We start from the raw sequence: 14,487 nt of genomic DNA, 5'->3' as shown, positions 1-14,487 counted from the left end.
ACTTCCCTGGTGGCACAGTGGTTAAGAATCTACCTGCTAATGCAGGGGACACAGGTTCGATCCCTGGTCCAGGAAGATCCCACATGCCACAGAGCAAGTAAACCCATGCGCCACAACTACTGAGCCTGCGCTCTAGGGCCCACGAGCCACAACAAGAGAAGCCACCGCAATGAGAAGTCCTTGCACCGCAACGAAGAGAAGCCCCCGCTTGCCAAAACTAGAGAAAGCCCACGCACAGCAATGAAGACCCAACACAGCCAAAAATAAATAAATGAATAAATAAATAAGAATTTAGAGGAAAAGATGAACAGAATGGGTGGAGAGATGGAGGATTCCAGCAGAGAAACAGAAATTCTAAAACTGAAAAATAAACTATCTGAAATGAAGTCACTGGATGGGATTAATGGCAGACCAGAAACAGAAGAAGAAAGGAGCAATGAATTCAAAGATAGGTTAATTAAAAACAAATCAAACCTGAGGCCCAGAATAGAGATGGCAAAAGAGACGATCAGTGAATTTGGCACATTTTAGTCAAACTGCCAAAAACTGGAGATAAGAGGAAAGTCTTATTAGCAGCCCCCCCCAAAACAAACCCAAAAAACTATTACATTCATAAGAATTTTAGCTGACTTCCCATAAAAACGATGAAAGCCAATAAAATAATATTCTGAGTGCTGAAATATTCTGAGTGCTGAAAGTAAAACAAACGAAACCCAAAAACCTGTCAACCTAGAACTCTATACTCAGCAAAATATTCTCATATAACGGAGAAATAATGACATTTTCAGATAAACAAAAGCTGAGAGAATTAGTAGCCAGCATACCCTTACTATAAGAAATCCTAAAAGAATTTCATCAGGGTAAAAAGAAATGATTCCAGATGAAAATCTGAGTCTTCAGAAAAGATGAAAAAGACCATTTGTGGCCCACAGAAAAGTTTGCAGCTCTTGTCAGAGAGCAACTACCATAAACAAACAAATAAAAAAAGAGGTATAGCTAACAAGGGGAGCTAAGAGCCAATAGTGGAGATAAAATGAAATACTTAAACAAACTAGACTGATGCAAAAGAAGGCAGGAAAAAAGAAAGAAAGGGACAAAGACAGACATCTAAATAGAAAACAAACAGCAAGGTGGTAAATTTAAACCCAAACAGGTGAGTAATAACGTTACATGTAAGTAGATTAACTAGTCCATTTAAAGTCAGAGATTATGAGTTTAACAAACAAGACCAGCTATATCCACTTATAAGCAACATACTTTAAATATAAAGACACAGATTAAGAGTAACAGGATGGAAAAAATATACCATGTACACTGTATGCATAAAAACAACGAAGTGGCTATGTTTATGTCAGACAAACTAGACCTCCAGAGAGAAACATCAGAGATGATGAGAGACACTTCATAATGATGAGTTAATTCCTCAAGAATACATAAAAGGGTTTGCTCCTAATAATACTGATTCAAAACACATGAAGCAAAATTAACAGAAATAAAAAATAATCTTTTTCCAAAATTGATAAAATTAGACACCCCCATCAATAAGAAGATTTGAGCAACACTGTGAAACAACATGACTTAATTGATATTTATAGAATTCTGCAACAGCTGCAGAATACACATCCTCTTGAGTGACATGTGAGAACATATGCTGGCCATAAGGCAATTTTCAATATATTTCAAAGGACTGAAACCACACTGAGTAGTTCTCTAATCGTAAAGGAATTAACCTAGAAACAAACAATAAAAAGATCACCAGAAAATCTCCAAAGACCTGAAAAGTACATGCCATTCTAAGAAGTCTGGGCTCTATCCTATAGTACTAGTGGAGCTATTCAAGGTTTATGCAAGGGAATGATACATTCAGATATAATACATTCAGATTTGAACTTTTAAAAAATAACTTTCATTGAATATTTTAAAAATGTAGCAGAAGAATGACTGAACACACTCACATACACAAAGGGGAATAAACCATAATTCATGTAAAAAATGAGGAGAAACTGAATTAAGGTACCTGAAATAGCATTGAATCAAGATATTTTCAAATGCAGAATCAAGGGGACTTGGTGACCAATTAATTACACGTGATCTGCAAAGCTAGTTAATCCTAACTAACTTTGATGACTAGACAAATAGGAATGCTACGTATGGAGACAGGAAAAACAGGAAGAAGCAGTTTCTGATGGGTACAGGAACTAGAAAACACAGGTGTGCATTACAGGCTCTCCCTTTAATGCAAGAACATCAATTCTAACTGCTGCAGCTTCTTACTGTTTGGTTCAGGGATATAACCCAACTCCCCTTCCCAGCTCACTTAATTAATATTCAAGTTCCTTCTTGTTTGCTCTGTGGGTTCTGCACACTGATACGTGCTTTTCGATTTGACTATTTGCTCTTCTTTAGTACTGTCTAGTCTGGTTTTCAACTGGATATTCCATTCACACTTGGATCTGCTTTTCAGCTCACTCTCCAGGTTTAGTAACCAGGTCTTTGAACTGTTTTTTGGCTTGACCCACGTGTCCTGAGGACTCTGCTCCTCATACCTGCTCACTGGCTCATAGACAATGCAAATATAGATAAACACAGCCTCATCCCACCCCTATTCTAGATTCTTGCTCAGTTTAGTGAACAATCCATCTAGCTTCTGCCTATCAAGGAACAACTTTGGACAATAAGTTCATTTGACATTGAGTTTGAGGTCTTTGTGAATATCCAAGTGGAGAGATACAGAAAGCAGGTGGGAAAAAATGAGCCTAGGGCTCAGGAAAGAGACCCAGTAGGAGATAAAGATTTATGATCATCAGCAAATAGGTTGTAATCAAAATCACATGAGTGGATGAGCTTAAGGAGACTATAAAACAGAAGTCCTTAATCTGATAGGCTTTAGGGGCATCTATAAATCCACTGAAATTGTGGGTAAAATTCTGTGTATGTATGTGTCTACACTTCTCAGATACAGATCCATAAATTTCATCAGATTCTCAAAGGTCTATAGCTCTAAAATTATTAAAAACCTATGTGGGAGGGAGATGGCTAGAATGTAACCTAGAGTGCACTCCTTACTAAAATGTGCTACAATTGTGGGATTAGAGACCATGGTGGGAAAGGGTATGGAATATGTTAGCATTTCATTTCCAATTTACCATCTGAGTCACAGCAACCATGAAGCACATGATTTTCTATTCAAGATTGGGCAACACGTCCCCAAAATACACTGACTCAGACACCAGTACTTCTAGATTACCCAAAATTGTATGAAAACTAGAATTTTTAGGCCTAGAGCTTTGGATTCTATATTCCCAGTCAAAACGTGAATTTCTTCCCCACTCCCATCCCATAAATAAAGGGCACAATCTCCGCAGCCACCTTCTTTCTCTGGAGTCCATCTCATGTCACAGCTGACAATCGAAGATCACTTTTTAAGCATTACTTTATGAAACTTCATGATCATCAATGCTGGATATATTAGCATCTGAGTTTTTACAGGCAAAAAGCTCTGAAAATATATAATCCAACCCCACAAAACAAGGATGTCAGCTTGTATGCATTATCACAAAGTGCTCAAAAATGCAATTATAGTTCACACTTTATCTTTTTTTCCTCAAAATTATTTGTCACTTTAGAGGTAGACAAAGATGGGGGGAAGGTTTTTTCCAGTGTGCATTTTGAAACTCTTTCAAAAGCCACAAATGTGTATGAAACAAATTCTCTAGTCACAAGGATTCAAACCACAGCATTCTTCCCTACTTAACCACTCAAGCAAGCCAAGAATAATCTAGCTGGTCAACTCACATGTAGGAAAACTATAATGTCTACTACTTGGGGAACCTCTAAATATCACTTACACACGTACCTTGGTTTATAAAAACCATTTCAGTATTGTACAAAGGAGAAAGCTATGAATTACCAATTACCAAGAGATTAAAAGGACTATGATAATGCACTGTATACTTCGCCTTTAGCAGAATGTAATTCACAAAACTTTAACACATATAAAACTTTTTTCAAACTTAAATGTTTTGTAAAAGAATATATACATATAGGTAATAACTGGAAAATGTTCAATTATATTAATCAATGAAACCTATTAAAATTAGCAAAAATCTAAATAAAATTACCTATATTATGCTGGTAGTTCAAAAGAATTAAAAAAAAATTATCAACATATATCATGCACCTTAAAAAAATTTCAGATATTTTGACGTGGTTTAATTCCACTTTCATCAGTCTAGCCCTAAAAAAAACCCCACTAAAATGTAGTATGTGCAAAGATGTTCACTGTAGCACTATCTGTCAAACAGAAAATTGTAAACAGCAAAAGAAAAATGGTAAAATAAATTATAGAACATATACTAGGGAAACATTTTATTTGTTTGTTCATTCATTCATTCACTTACTACTGTGTTTCATAAAGGATTTAAAGTGGCTCATAAAATGATTTATTTATACAACCATGAAAAATTATGTTTAAAAATCATGTGCACAATGAGAAAAATGCTCATGAATATTAAGTGGAAAGGGCTGAATACAAGATTGTGTGTGTGCAAAAGTGAGATGTAAGACAAGTATTCTTACCTTTGTTTAACAACATGCAAAGAAGAAAGAGAAATCCATCAAAATGCTAAAAATGGTATTTGGGTGGTAACATTATAGGTGAATTTTATTCTCTTATCTTTTTAATTTTATAAGTTTTATAAACTAAGTTTATATATAAATATATATATATATTTTTTTTTTACGGTACGCGGGCCTCTCACTGTTGTGGCCTCTCCCGTTGCGGAGCACAGGCTCCGGACGCGCAGGCTCAGCGGCCATGGCTCACGGGCCCAGCCGCTCCGTGGCATGTGGGATCTTCCCGGACTGGGGCATGAACCCGTGTCCCCTGCATCAGCAGGCGGACTCTCAACCACTGCGCCACCAGGGAAGCCCCTAAGTTTATAGTTTTATAATAATGCTAGTATGTATGAAAAATATAAAAAGGATAAAGATTATTTTAAAAATAAAAAAAAAAAATCTGCCTCCATATATGATGGTTTATAAGAAAATAGCTCTTCGTATATAGCCATTAATGACTTGAAAAAAGAAAACAAAAGTAATATCTAAGTGTAAAAAATCCAGATGGAAATCAGCCTCATGAAATATAAGTTTGTTTTTCGATTAAAGGTATCAACAGAAGAACAGAATAAAGAGATGATATATTATAAGGTTGTGGGGAGGAGAGGAAACTGACATAAAAAAAAAAAATACCAGGGCTTCCCTGGTGGCACAGTAGTTGAGAGTCCGCCTGCCAATGCAGGGGACGCGGGTTCGTGCCCCAGTCTGGGAAGATCCCACATGCCGCGGAGTGGCTGGGCCAGTAAGCCATGGCCGCTGAACCTGTGCGTCCGGAGCCTGTGCTCCGCAACGGGAGAGGTCACGACAGTGAGAGGCCCACGTACCATTAAAAAAAAAAAAAAAAAAAAAAAATACCAGAGAAAGGCAAGGAATTTTAATCTTGAAATCCAACAGCCTAACAGTGAACTTACGCTAACACGGTTGTCTTATTTAAACTGTAGTTTCAAAAAATACCACATCTATAGACAGAAAGTAGAACTGTGGTTGCCAGGGGCTAGAGGAAGGGGGAATGGGTATTGATTATGTAGTTTCAGTTTGGAAAGATGAAAAAAGTCCTGGAGATGGATGGTGGTGACAGTTCTACAACAATACAAATGTACAGGACTATACACTTATAAATTGTTAAAATGGTAAATTTTGTTATTTAAATTTTACCACAATAAAAAAATACATTAAGGTATGATTTGAAATAGATTATACAGGTAAGGTATATATTCACATTTTTTGAGTTTTCAGCTTTCCTCAAATAAGATTATAAAGATGTGAGCATAACTTATAAAAGAAGTAGTTGTAACTACACTTTAATAGTAACTTTCTCTCAACCAGAGGGTTGTTTATTGTACCTATGCAATAATTCTTCTCATGTAGCCAATGTTTAGTTTTCAAGTATCAAGAAATCATGCCTCATCTACACAAAGGTTTAAAAGTAAAGTAGCCATTAGATTCAAAGTAAAAAGAAACTAGAAGTAAGTGAGGTCACTAATAATTCTGGTGTTTATGCAAATTTATGATAATCAGCTATGAGAATAAATCTCCCCAACAGTAAGCACCATTCTTAGAAATTGGGAAAAAGAGATTAAAGAATTGTCCCCATAGTCCCTGGAAAGAGCCACAGTTATCCTTAAAATGCAGTGGAAGATTTCTGATGATAAAGCATTTTACAAATAGGATTTTTCTAATTTAAAATAATTTTCTGATCATAAAAAAGCAAGGAACAAAATAAGAAAAAACTTTTTAGGACCCAAATTCCATATCCAGTTTTCTCAATTCACTTTAAAAATCTCACTTACCCTTCTAGTGTTTTCAAGGATTTTGGGATCAGGTTTTCCATAGTTAGGTGGATTGGCATACGGGTCATATCCAAGTTTGGCAAGCATGGGTGCAATCACTGCCATGTCTTGTAAAACATCTGGAGGTATCTTCCCAACCCATTTTGATAGAGCTCCCACATTGACTGGCTTGACGACTTGGTCTGTAGATCTCTCCACTCTGAAAACAATATAATGTGAATAAACATGTATTTAGAATACTGAAAACAGTACTGGAAATTTTTTTTTTTTTTTTGCGGTACGCAGGCCTCTCACTGTTGTGGCCTCTCCCGTTGCGGAGCACAGGCTCCGGACGTGCAGGCTCAGCGAACATGGCTCACGGGCCTAGCCGCTCCACGGCATGTGGGATCTTCCCGGACCGCGGCACGAACCCGTGTCCCTTGCATTGGCAGGCGGACTCTCAACCACTGCGCCACCAGGGAAGCCCCTGGAAATTATTTTTGATGACTTTAAAAATTACAAGTCTCCAGATTATAAAAGCTATTGAGAAAGAGTGCATTTTTCAGGCTTGACATTACTTACTAGACTTTTTTTTTAATGTTCTCAATCTGACAGCAATTATTGGCAACCTCAGATTCCTAGAAATAGGAAAAACGGTCAGGTGAAAACATCTGCACAGAATGTACTGACATTTTAATTAAAACATTCAGAAAAACATAACAAAGATAAGACTGCTCAGAAAAACAGCTGGTCAACTTACTTGAAATACATAAAAACAAAAACCACAAGTAAATAAGATGGCTTGATGAATGATGACTAGAGGAACATAAAGATGGACAGATTATGTGATAAAGCAAATACAGCAAAACGTTAATTGTAGCTAGTGGGTATAATTCTTTCAGTTCTTTATATGTTTGAAATTTTTCATAATAAAATATTGGGGGGAAAATAGTCAACCATAATCCACTAAGACTGCAAAATATTCATTTGTCCTATTTTTCTGTTGATTTCCTAAAGAACCCTATTTTCTAAGGAAGAAAAAGGAGTGCTATTTATGACTTTCGATATTACAAAATAAATGTGATCTACCTCTTGACCTAGAAATTTACTTTAAGCTTATAGTGACACTATATTTGACTAAATAACTCATAATCTTAGGGTAAAATATAATCTAAAATGACATCTAGATTGAAATTGGATCTGAACTAGCAGATTTTGGCCAAATGACATTCAAACAAAAGTACCTAAGAGAGTTTTATACCATAATACATTAGAAGTCATTCAAACACAGTATTCTAATAAAAGGTTAAAAAGATCTTTTTCTTTAAGTTGCAGATATCTCGCTGCAGATAACCATTATCTGATGAAGAATCCCTCAAAGGGGCTCCACTCCTTAAAAAATACACAAGAGAGGACTTCCCTGGTGGCGCAGTGGTTAAGAATCCGCCTGCCAATGCAGGGAACACGGGCTCGATCCCTGGTCTGGGAAGATCCCACATGCCGCGAAGCAACTAAGCCCATGCACCGCAACTACTGAGCGCATGCGCTCTGGAGCCCACGTGCCACAACTAGAGAGGAGCCCACACACTGCAACGAAAGATCCCACGTGCTACAACTAAGACCTGACATAGCCAAGTTAATAAATAAAAAGAAAATAAAAATATCTAGTATATAACCAAACATACTTTATAAAAAAAAAAAGAAATAACTAGAGAACATCCAAGTGCTGAACTGCGTGATATTTACTGTGGGTGCACTAGGAACATTAGAGAACGGGAGCCACATCTGCAGAGATAAACATCTCAAGAAAAAAATGCTTTATAGTAAACAAAAAATAACTTCTGTTCATTCTATGTCAGGTACTTTGCATATGATATCTACTTTAATCCTTGAAACAACCTTAAGAGAAATATTATCAGTCCCTATTTTTCAACTGTGTTAACTGAGACCCATAAGTGATTTATCCAAAGTCACACAGTCTGGAAATAATGGAGTTAGAATTTGAACCTACTGAACCTGTCTGACTCCAAAGCATCTGTTCTATCCAGTTTCTCTTACTGCCGTCCTATTGACGTCAAATCACATCTTGATTTTTACATTCTACGCTTCCCTGAAAACTTTGGCCTCTTGTTCTATACTGCATAGACTAAGTGGTTTTGCCACAGTGATAACATACTACACATGTAATAGGTATATACAGGGCTGTGCCGGTAACACTTTACAACCTGATCTCTGAGAAGGGAAAGGTCATAATTTGTAGCATTTACTGATGACCAATGGTGTAAATACTCCCACCATGGATGATTTCAAGCTACCAACATGATGTCATTGACCACAGAGTTGAGAAGAGATGCACAAAAATGGGTTCACTGTAGCTGGCACAATCCAGCTCCAGCAGACTACTGGATATCTATAGGGTCACGATCTCTTGTCCCAGATTCTGAAATCCAAAAACTAAACATTTTCCTGTAACTCATGTGGCAGCAAAACATAACCTGAACTGATAGGAATCTATTTAAAGTCTTTATTCTTCTTGGCATAAACAATCATACTCTTTAATGCAGAAATACTGATGTCCTTGATTATAGCGTGTTGACCCAGAACAAACAGAGGGTGTTATATAATGTGTTATGTACATCATATGACCTTTCTAGAATCCAAAAATTTTGAATTCTGAAACATCTGTGTTAAGCACTGAAGTCACACATAGGGTCTCATATGTCGTGACTGGGAAGTTGGTAATGATAGAAGGGTTTTAATCACAGGACTGACAAGACTAGATTGTTCTTATCTGCATTCAATGTTGAAAACTATGGGAAGAGTAGATTGAAGGATGGGGTAACCGGGGTCAGAAAAACCAGTAAAGACGTTCAACTATATATTGAAAGAATTGAGAAATGATTAAAGCTCCAACTACAGCAAATGACATAGAGATGGAAAGAAAAAACCTCCATCGATTTGTTTTTTTTTTAAATAAATTTATTTATTTTTGGCTACATTGGATTTTTGTGGGCTTTCTCTAGTAGTTGTGGTGAGCGGGGGCTACTCTTCATTGTGGTACGCGGGATTCTCATTGCAATGGCTTCTCTTGTCATGGAGCACGGGCTCTAGGCAAGCGGGCTCAGTAGTTGTGGCACACGGGCTTAGTTGCTCCGCGGCATGTGGGATCTTCCTGGACCAGGGCTTGAACCCGTGTCCCCTGCACTGGCAGGTGGATTCTTAACCACTATGCCACCAGGGAAGACCCCATAGATTTGTTTTTAATTGATCAGACTTAGTGGTCAATTAGATATGGGGAGGAGAGAAAGGAGTCTAGATGAATTCGTATTTGACTTGAAGAACTGAATGGACCGTGTTTTCATTCATTACAATAGCATGGAGGAAAAGCATAAGTATTGTTGCTTAGTTTTGTTCCAGATGTAGGGAACAAAGGAAAAGAGGTAAATTGATAGTAGTAAGAAAGTTACCAAAAGTCTAAAGGAAAATTAGAGTTGACTAAGAGAGTGAAATGTAGTATGTGCTCAGTAAACAATAACTAGTATTATTTTTGCATCCAGAATATAGCACCGGTTCAGAAGAAAAATGAAAGCCATTATTTATCATGATGATTGATTTAAAGATAAAGTCCAACCATCTCTTCTCTGAAAGAGAATTCTAAAATGAAAAGGCTTTTTTTTATGTAACCACTGAGTCACAAGATTCACTAGTAGCAAATGCAGTTGCCATGGACTCCTTAGGGGGAAGAACTTGGGAAGGTATACTGCGTATCACTCAGGTGTTTCTCTTTAAGGCAGCAGTAATGGCATTTTATATTGATTGAGCATAAAATTCATATTAAATATTTTTTGAACACCCACTATGGGTCAGGTCAAGTGTTAGATACTAAGTACGCAAAGATGACATGACTAGGTCATGGCCTTCCTCTCAGGAAGCTCAGAGTCCAATAAGAGAGATAAGCATACACATGATTAATATGCAGCATGATAAATGTGATGACAGAAGTTAGAAACCATATTATGGCAATGCAGATGACAGAACTAGGTCATTCCTCTCCTAGGGTCTGACATGAGTCAGCGTAAGTTACCAAGTAGCTAAGGTAAAGATTAGTAATCTATGGGTCACAGGCCAAATCCAGTCCTACTGCCTGTTTTTGTCTGGCCTTCAAGCTAAGAATGGCTTTACATTTTTAAATGTTTTTTTAAAAAAATCAAAAGAATAATATTTTAAACACATGAAAATCATATGGAATTCAAATTTCTATGCCACAAAGTGGTTTTTTTGTTTGTTTGGCCATGCCATGCAGCATGCAGGATCTTAGTTCTCCAACCAGGGATTGAACCCATGCCCCCTGCACTGGGAGCACAGAGCCTTAACCACTGGACCACCAGGGAAGTTTCCAAAAAGGGTCTTTTCTTTTTGGCTACACAGCATGTGGGATCTTAGTTCCTGGACCGGGGATTGAACCCGCGCCCCCTACAGTGGAAGCAGGGATTCTTAAAGTAAAAACACAGAACACAAAAGATGAACGTTAAATGGCATATAGAAAAGGGACTGAAAATTAGACTGACTGCAGATTTCTCAACAACAACAACTACAACTAGTGGACAATGGAATAATACCTTCAAAGTACCAAGAGAAAATTACTGCCAACCCAGACTGAATAGAACAAAAATAATCTTCCAAAAATTAAAGACTTTTTCAAATAAATCTTAGAATAAAATAAAAATCCTAAGTCCATACTATGTACAAATGTAAGCAGCAAAAACTGAACAAAACCCCATCTTTTAGGCAAAATATACTTGGGAAAAGGGACCACTGGAGTCTAAAGAGTATTATAAGAAACATCCTCATTATTTTTGACAGTTTTCTCTCACCTCTTTGCCCTAATCGTGGCACCCAGCACGCAGAAATGCATAGTGATGGTGCAGGCAGCTAAAACGCTGAGTGAAAACCATATTTCTGGCCAGAATAACAAGAAATGTAGCCTCTGGGAGCCAGGGAGTGTTAGGGAGAAATCAAGGGAAAGAGAGAGCCCGACAAGATGGGAATAAAGACACAGGCCTACTAGAGAATGGACTTGAGGATATGGGGAGGGGGAAGGGTAAGCTGTGACAAAGTGAGAGAGTGGCATGGACATATATACACTACCAAACGTAAAACAGATAGCTAGTGGGAAGCAGCCGCATAGCACAGGGAGATCAGCTCGGTGCTTTATGACCACCTAGAGGGGTGGGATAGAGAGGGTAGGAGGGAGGGAGACGCAAGAGGGAAGAGATATGGGGACATATGTATATGTATAACTGATTCACTTTGTTATGAAGCAGAAACTAACACACCACTGTAAAGCAATTATACTCCAATAAAGATGTTAAAAAAAAGTGAACTTTGTTAAAAAGATATTATATAAAAAGAAAAAAATAAACTTAAAAATAAAAAGAGAAAGAGCCAGAGAACATTTCCCATAATTTTGCATATGAATCAGCACAACTTCCAACTCACACCTGGGAGAGACTGAAGGAAGCACAGCAAAGGCTTTGAGAATTAAACTATGAAATAAACTGCCACCAACACTCCAAACTCATAAATGATTTGTGAATGAGAAAAACCCAAAGCAACATAGCAAAGTCTGAAAACTAAACTGATACTGGAAACACTGTTCACAGAAGGAGACACAAACTTGTGGTTTAGAAACTAACCAGCTTGATTACCCACCACAACAAAAAAATCTTCATTCACCAGAGGATTCTAGCAGGACTCAGAGACTCAAAACATAACTCCAAAAATACTCAGATACAGAGAACCAAGAAAATGTGATCCAATATTGAGGGAAAAGACAATCAAAAGATGCACAGAACAGGAGGGAACACTCTCTAAGTAATTTATAAGGCCAGCATAACTGTGCAACAAAACTGAAACTGCATACCTCAGACTGGGACTTGAACCCACAGGCTGGGACTTGAACCCAGCCAAAACCCAGGTTGGGACTTGAAGCCACGGTCTTTTAATTAGAATCACTAACCTGGAGGCTCAGGTTCTTTATGTCTCAGCACAGAAGGAATTCAGCAAGAGGCAGTGATAGGCAAGGAGTAGCTTTATTAACATAGGACACTTGAGAGGGATACAAGCAGGCAGACAAGGGGGCTCTGCCCCAAGAATTAAGCGGGCTACAGTTTTATAGTCAAAGGAAAGTGGGGAGGGGGAGAGGACCACCTTCCTCCTCATTCTTTGAGTAGAGGTTAGGCTTCCATCATTAGCTCCTCCTTCTCATCAGGCAAGAGAGTGTTTGACCCTATAAGGTCAAACTAGGACTATCATGGTGTTTATTCAAATCAGCAGAAGGGTGGTAACATATACTAAAATACGTTAAATCATCACAGATTTCAGTATAATGAGGGTCTTCTACTTTGGAATGTCATCTTTCCCTTACACTCCTGTCCTTGGTCCTAAGGACATTACCTTGCTGGACTCAACCATTAACTTACAGTGGTCTCAAAAATAAAACAAGACAAAAACTTACAGTGGTCTCCCGAAGTTCCCTAAGGCTCCCTCTCTATGTATAATCCCCTAGTGGGATTTCTAAAACTACCTGTGTAACTATCCTACTCTATCCCTATCAAAACCAGACATAGAGTATAGGAATAATAAAAATTACAGGTATCACTCATGAAATATATATAAAAATCCTAAACCAAAAGTTAGCATATCAAATCCAGCACTAATTATCGGATGATAATTAGTGCTCCACTAAGTTGGAGTTTTTCCAGAAATTCAAGATTAAATCAACGTTACAAAATCTATTAATGTAACTTACATTAGTAGTTTAAAAGGAGGAAAAAAAGTCATATAACTACTTCAATTAGATAAATTAACCTCTGTGGTAGGTTGCTCCTAAATGGCTCCCAATAATTCAGTCACACAGAGTCCTTTAAACAAATTAAGGGTGTGCCTCACAGATCCTCTCAATTTAACAATAAGGCCTCTAGGAAGCTTAAGTACATTGTCCCTTAGCCATCTCAGCAGGAGCCCAAAGCAAAGAACGGTTTATCTCAAAGAGATTTGTGGGTAAAATTATTAGCCAAATGGAATGAACCCCAGTGAGATTTACAGAGGACCCACAACGTTTCTGAGAAGTTTATCAGCAGCAACATTGCCAACTTGGACTGAAAGGGACAGAAACAGTATAAAATGGAAAGACACACTGGATTGCCAAAATTCTTCTGGCAGGAATTAGACAGATAAAACCACATAGTTACAAAATATATGCCATCTTTCATGAAAAAGGAAGGATCACTCAAGAGCCCATAGGGCAGAGCTGAGAGACATGGAAAATAATTCCTAAATTACTTACATCTGACTGAGACCTGCTCAAAGAATGTCTAATATTTTCCCAGATGGATTTCAGAATTGATATGAACCAATGACACCTTTTTCTTCCCCCTATTTGCCTTCATTTTAAATGTCTATTGTTCTATGCCTGTTCCATCACTGTATACTGGCATTGGGGGTGGGGTGGGGACATAACTTGTATCTTTAGTGCTATGTATCTTTTCTATTCAAGGACCTATATTTAAGGAACTACACCTAGAAGCTCCATCCACAGCTAGACCTGATTTAGATGGCAAGATGAAGAAGGGCTATGAGCTTGTAATAGGATGAGAATTTTGGGACATGGGGAGGGGGGAAATGTATTTTGCATATGAGTCATTGGCAGCCTGAGAACAGACTGATTGGCTGCTTCTAAAATGGTACCCAAGAGGGACTTCCCTGGTGGCAGAGTGGTTAAGACTCCACGCTCCCAATGCAGGGGGCCCAGGTTCGATCCCTGGTCAGGGAACTAGATCCCACATGCATGCCACAACTAAGAGTTCACATGCCACAACTAAGGAGCTGGCGAGCTGCAACTAAGGAGCCCACTGGCCACAACTAAGGAACTTGAAAAACACAACTAAGACCTAGCGCAACCAAATAAATAAGTAAATAAATAAAATATTAAAAATAATAATAAATAAATTAAAAAATAAAATGGTACCCAAGATTCCCAACTCCTGTATTCCTTTATGTAATCTCCTCCCCTTGACTGTAGCTAGACCTAGGGATTTGC

At 37.8% G+C, this 14,487-nt stretch overlaps 1 protein-coding gene across 3 annotated transcripts in view; it reads right to left on the bottom strand.

The window, feature by feature from the left end:
- TPST1 (tyrosylprotein sulfotransferase 1) overlaps positions 1-14,487 on the bottom strand; it is a 118,796-nt gene that overhangs the window by 51,831 nt on the left and 52,478 nt on the right. For all 3 annotated transcript variants that reach the window (XM_029221475.1, XM_029221476.1, XM_029221477.1), the window contains exon 3: positions 6,408-6,606. In XM_029221475.1, coding sequence (XP_029077308.1) covers positions 6,408-6,606 — 199 coding nt within the window. The remainder of the gene's footprint in view (positions 1-6,407; positions 6,607-14,487) is intronic.

Source organism: Monodon monoceros, unplaced genomic scaffold (assembly GCF_005190385.1).
Source record: "Monodon monoceros isolate NGI ecotype Baffin Bay Population unplaced genomic scaffold, NGI_Narwhal_1 Super_Scaffold_13, whole genome shotgun sequence".
NCBI lineage: Eukaryota > Metazoa > Chordata > Mammalia > Artiodactyla > Monodontidae > Monodon > Monodon monoceros.
This window is presented reverse-complemented; position numbering and strand designations above follow the sequence as displayed.